General features: G+C 36.9%; 1 protein-coding gene across 1 annotated transcript; it reads left to right on the forward strand.

The window, feature by feature from the left end:
- The first annotated feature begins 1179 nt into the window (after nt 1-1179).
- Nucleotides 1180-4015, forward strand: LOC118734291. Its single transcript, XM_036464004.1, has one exon. It carries the CDS (start codon nt 1460-1462, stop codon nt 3476-3478), a length of 2019 nt encoding a protein of 672 aa, XP_036319897.1. The 5' UTR covers nt 1180-1459; the 3' UTR covers nt 3479-4015.
- Nucleotides 4016-6479: the final 2464 nt, after the last annotated feature.

Raw genomic sequence — 6479 nt, forward strand, 5'->3', positions numbered from 1 at the left:
TGTATGTATCTTTATATTAGGAAGGTACCAGGGATGTTGCGAATATTTGCATTCGCATTCGTTATGCGAATGGATCGCATCATTTTACACATTCGCATTCGACATTCGCATCAAATGACACGAATGTTTTGCGAATGCGAATGTGTACATGGGCAGAGAGTCCATTCTAATATTATTGAAATGGCTCTAGGTCTGTCTAACCGGATTTAGCTTCAGGCGCTAAACGGTTAAGTAGTATATCAAGCAACATTGATGGGCCATCAACAAGTACCACTAAAAGTCTTATAAGCAACCTAGAAATAATTTTAGATTCCTCCAGCGAAAGCGAAAGCTCGGATGTAGTATCTGGAGACATTAAAAAATGTGAAATTAAAGCTCAATTGAAGGCTTATCTTAAAGAAAAACGAGCTCATCTCGATGGAAATCGTCTCGATTGGTGGAAAACTAAACTAAAATACGACAAATTGACAGATCTGGCCTGCAAGTATTTGACCGCTCCACCCGCCAGCGTTCCAAGTGAGCAATTGTTCAGTGCAGTCGGTCTTATATACGAGCCTCTAAAAATCGCCTCATGGGAGAAAAGGCAGCAAAATAACTTTTTTGAAATATAATATGCCCCTTTTGAACTTTGACTACTACATAGATTTAAACACTGTATAGGTTAAGCCCTCGCTAAATTTTCTAATAATTAACAAAATGTTTAAGTAATAAAAACGATTACTTAAGTTGATTATAGCTTTTTTTTATGGTATGCCTAACATTCGCATTCGCACATTCTTATTCCGAAAATTCGCATTCGCATTCGCGAATGTGGAAAATATGACATTCGAAACATCCCTAGTATGTACATATTAATGGATGTACATGAATATATATACATGTATTTCGTATTGCTTGCTGTTCAATAAGTTCTTCGAAAAATGTATTCTTTAGCTGCCTTCAAAATACAACACTGCATATGTTCACCTACACAACCGCACGCCATGACTCAAAGATACAAGCCACTAGCAGTTTACGAGTTTGGGAAAACACGTTCTGCTTGTGCTGTACAGTGTACACCTACATACATACATATGTATTTAAACTAAAGCAACAGTTGAATTGCCTTTGTGTGGGTTAGAACGACAAATGCTTGCATCGTTCACTTGTTTCATCAGCTATACTATACACACAAGCGCCATGTAGTTACCAATACATGGATGCGAAACCGAGCCAGAATGTCTGGCAAATGCTAGAGTAATTTTGCTGCTAATCGTTTAGTGTGGAAAGAAGAAACGGCGCAATCGAACGTGTATCATCGGAAGCCGCATGATTACATACGGAAATATATATATTTTTTTACACATAAAACTGCATAAGCTTTTCGAGCTGTATACTACATAAAAAATAATTCAATGTGAACATTCAAACGTTATTTTGGAATGAATAAACTGTTTGAAATATACTGTGTTTTTATATAATGATATCTAAGTCAAATAATACCCAAGTGCCAACAACAGCAATAAGTATTTTACAAAACACACACACAACATTCAATATGGCAAGTAATGGCGGTGCGAACAACCTCACAAACAACTCAAAAATGGGTTCTCGGCGAATATTTACACCACATTTTAAGCTACAGGTATTAGAATCATATCGAAAAGATAATGATTGCAAGGGCAATCAACGGGCAACGGCTAGAAAGTACAACATACATAGACGACAGATTCAGAAATGGTTGCAATGTGAATCAAATTTGCGATCATCGGTTGCCAGTATAAATCACAGTGGATTAAAACATCAGTTTCATAATGTGAGTCAGCAACAACAAGTGCCGATTATGATCCCAACGAATAATAATAGCCAGTTCGGCTACCATCACTTTGAAAGTAAACCTCAGCAACTGCCCTTGGACACAGCCAGACAAAGTGTCGCTACAAATTCTACAACAGTGCCATCAATACCAGTTGTGGTTCCACCATCAGCGAATGCATCAGCACAAGGAGTGTATGCAGCGGCGAACTTGGCCGCCGTTGTGGCTGCCGCTGCAGCTGCGGGAGCAGCGGGTGCTATGGCGATTGCCACCACTTCAACTACAAACACATCGTCACCACTCTGCCAGACTGTAGTAAGTGGCAACGCTGCGGGAATATCGTCACCAATTCTTCACTCGCATCACCTTCCGGCCCACCACCACCATCATCATCATTACGATGCGCCATATACACATGCATCAGCCAATATATCTATACCAATGCCTGTCCTAACACACCTTTCCCCGCAACATCATCGGCACTACCAATACCACAACCTGCCGCCGCATACCCATGCACTGCTACAAACACAATCTCGGGTGTCAACAGTACCGTCATTAATGTCGTCAACTTGTCTACCTGTGAATGTTTTGTCTGCATGCTCGTCGGAGGTTAACATAGCACCAGAGGAAATAGCGTACAAGGGAAACGAGGGAATCAATTCTAATGAATTGCGCGAACATGCAGCAAAAATGAAAATAGTGAATAATGTTGAAGATTGTTGTACCCGAATATCTTTAAATAAATATCTTCATAACGCATGCATTAAAAATGGAAATCAAAAGGAATATACCTTGCAAAACTATAACGTAACAACACAAGGATTATCAAACACCCCGTGCCTAACAGTTACACCCATAGATCTATCTATTGGTTCTCGGCGTGAGAATGCGGAGAATATAAATTGTAGCTTGAGACAGTTACCTAAAACTGATGATGTGGCCGAAAATAAAAACGAAAGTGTGGTTGATTTGACTTTTAGGAAGCGCAAGGTTATTTTGAGAAATGATCAAACAAGTAAACTCATGCGGAATTCAGAGAATGATTCTATTAATTCGTTTACAAGAGTTAAAGATTTAAGTGAAAGTGATGATGATCATATCGAAGTCGAAATAGATGTAAAATCACCACCTCCAAAGCCAGTAAAACTATTTAAACCATATCTTCTGGATGAAAAAGAGGAAAAACAGGAAGAAAATGAAAACGAGCCGATTACCGAAAAAAGATCTGCTAAACATGCCTTCGTTGACAGGCTTGACAATAAGGAGGGAAGCATACCGACGCGATTTAGTTTGGATAGTGATCGAAATACAACATTTCACCCCTCAAATGTGGCCGAACATAATTTTCAAATAGGAAGTGCGTACTTTCAGGAATGCAAGCCATTAAATCTTCCAAGTGCCTTTAATATGACAGCAATATCAGCTTTGTCTCCAGTGATCCCTTGTGCTGAAGGATCTCCCGTATCAGGATATGAGAGTTCATCGTCAACATATAGCGAGTCATCATACAAAGAGGAGTTTTACCGAATGAAAGAAGACCGAGCTTGCAGTATAGACTTTCAAGTACATGCAGTTTGCGATAACTTGACTTGCCAAGAGAATTGCGTTCAAAAATGGTTAAATCATGATGCCAACTCAAACCCACCGACAACTAATGCTTCCATTGTTTTATATGCTTAAAAATATTTAGATTATATGAAATGTAATTTTATTTATACACATACATATGTACATATGTATGTATATATATATGCAGTAATCTTCAAAGCGCTAAAATTCGGCGCCGCATTATTAAATTTTTAGAAATTTGACAAATGTGAATCGAATACCTTGGAGACTTAAAGAATACTGTATAACGTATTCTAAAATATTGGCAATAATTATTTAATATATGTATGTATGTATTTATAAAAAAATTTAACGTCGTAGGTATGACATATTTGTCCATTTAAATTTTGTAGTATCCACGGATGTAAATATACCCCTATTTAGTATAGAGAGGTTAGAAGTATAAGAAATAAACAAAAGTAATTTAAAATGCAATAACTTTGTTCGAAAGTCAATGTTTCATCATATCAAATTTAAATATATAAAGAACTAGAAGTTAAGTATGAATTTACATACGAAAGGTATAAAATAACTGATTTTATAGGGTCAATTAAGAAATGTGGCTTAAGAATAAAAGCTTTAAATAAAATCGAAATTTAAAAAGTAAAATTTGTGAAGAGTTTTATATTTATATAAGATTTTAAATTAATTGAAATGGTATTTCAAAATTTGTTTAGCTACAGTTGTAAAATAAGATGAGCTGCAATCAAATAAGTATAATAAAAGTACAAATACTTTGAAATCAAAAATGAGTTTCTAATCTACCACCAAAAATTAGACTGTATTGATAACAGATTTTTATTCCAGCGGAGTTCATATACATACAAACACGCAAATGTACATCAAAAAGCATGCAGATGAAATACCGTTGTCGAAGTATTATGAGCACATGGAAGCAAACTTACAAAATTGTTAATTTTGATTCGATATAAAATAGGCTGACTTCCAAAACGTCAATTGCATTGCATACGTACAAAGTATAACGTTCAATAACGCCGAACTACAAAATGTTGACGATGTATACTTTTCCAAAACGCATCCGAAAATTTATCGAAACGCATCGCTAGCGCAATCAGCGCATCAGAAACAAAGTTGATGCTTCGTTTGTTATTGGTTAGCATTGGTGTTTTAAAAATGGAAAATTCATAAAAATTTTTCATTGGCATACTGGGTATTTAACACTCACCCATAATATAGATAAAAATATATATAATTCAAAAGACCAAATATAAAACTAGAGGAGGGATACTGTTTTATTTAGTGTGAATAATCGCATACAAGTTTTTATCAGGCGCCTAACACAAAATTTAGTATTTCATGCAATATATACATATATGGTTATTAATTTTTTGCAATGTTTACATAGATTTTTTCCCAAGTTATCCATATTTGTCGAAATTTTGGGAAGGGCAGGCAATTGAAAAGCAGAGGCACCTCTCGACGTACAAAAATCACGCTCTACCAATCCCTCATAACGCCCGTCCTTTTATATAGCGCATAAACCGGGGCACGTAGAGAAATAACTGTATGAGCCTGACGCTACGTTGAAAATAAACTCCGACTCGGCCTCCTTGGGTGAGAGTAAAAGCAATGGCGTGAACGAACACTATAGAAGCATCAAAAGAAGAAGGACCTGTCTACACTTCCTATGATCAACTATAACAACATCGCTAAGAAAGAGACGCAGTCGACGAAGCTGTTTGGTATCGGCCAAAACAGAATAACATTTGAAGTTCCTTATATGAAACGAGACAAAAATACACCCCACTGATAAGGTGATCGGCTTGTGCTTACTCATTATCTCAAACTGTCAAGTCGTTTGGGTTTTTGCATCCTCTGTTGTTAGGACCTAATTAGTGTTCATATGATTATATTACCCGTGGTTGGCCAGAGTTATTCAAGGCCTCTTCTCGAACGAAGTGCTTCGCATACTGGGCGATATATCGAGCTATTAAGCTTTATCTGTTACAGCGGTTCTTTTCATGGGCGGGCGACCCCCTTTTCTACAACTCGAGGGAAGCGTTATAGATACAAAGGCAAAGCTTCAACTTCAACACCCCTAAAACCGGACTACAGAGTTCTAAAAAAAATGCCAATTTGATCCACAACCTTCGCCTCGATTAAAGCTTCGGCACCAACGAGGTTTCATACGGTGGGAAAAGTTACAAAGGAGGTACAAAGCAGATGCAAACCGCACCCACCACTGCAAATACTTCTTAGTAGGGGATGCCTGAGGCCTGTGGATGCACACTGGGTCTAAGGCAAGGTCTTGGACCTCACCAGAGCACACTCCTCTATATAGAAACCAAAAAGAAACTTCCGAAAATACGCTGCTATGAAACGCTCTTGAATATGTAAATTTTGGCGTTAACCGTTTTGACCGTTTACAGACGGTCATCAGAAAACACTGTAAATATATATATAATTTTTGTTTAATTCACGATAAAGCACTGAATTATGAAAATATATAATGTTTCCTACTTACTAAAAAATTTTCAAGTCTTTAGAAAAATAATTACTGAATAAATACCGGAACTACAAAATGTCTATTTATCACAGTAATTTATTTCACCTTTAACACTAACTCACAACTTTAACTGACCCGTGTACTCAAAATATAAAACACAAAGAGCATATTAGTTTGAATTCACAAAGCACATAACCACTAAAACCCGTTGTTATGTTTTTTAATATTGCTATCTAATTTTAGTAACATTTATTAGCAAATGTATATGGTTGCAATGTGTCGCAACTCTGCATATACAAAAAGTTTGAATACCGCAGTATAACAGTTTCCAAACATTGTATTGATACGTTTTGAAAGCCAGCCATAATCTCATCTCGCCAAACCAGTGGTTGGTTCCGTAGCTTTTAGGTTTGATACACACTAATGGCTTCAGTGGTGTTGGTTAATTTTTCCGACAGGGAGGAAGATGATTTACACCCCTATTGCGAGTGTCGACTAGTAGTAGATAAACGACTCTTATTTGATTATCGCTTTTCCATGGTGTTGGTTAATTTTTCCGACAGGGAGGAAGATGATTTAGACCCCTATTGCGAGTGTCGACTAGTA

The sequence above is a fragment of the Rhagoletis pomonella genome, unplaced genomic scaffold (genome assembly GCF_013731165.1).
Source record: "Rhagoletis pomonella isolate Grant_MI unplaced genomic scaffold, Rhpom_1.0 Rhpom_scaffold_00002, whole genome shotgun sequence".
NCBI classification, from domain to species: domain Eukaryota; kingdom Metazoa; phylum Arthropoda; class Insecta; order Diptera; family Tephritidae; genus Rhagoletis; species Rhagoletis pomonella.

Excerpts from the sequence above, each read along its gene's own strand:
- LOC118734291 (XM_036464004.1), top strand. The coding sequence starts at position 1,460 with ATGATATCTAAGTCAAATAATACCCAAGTGCCAACAACAGCAATAAGT.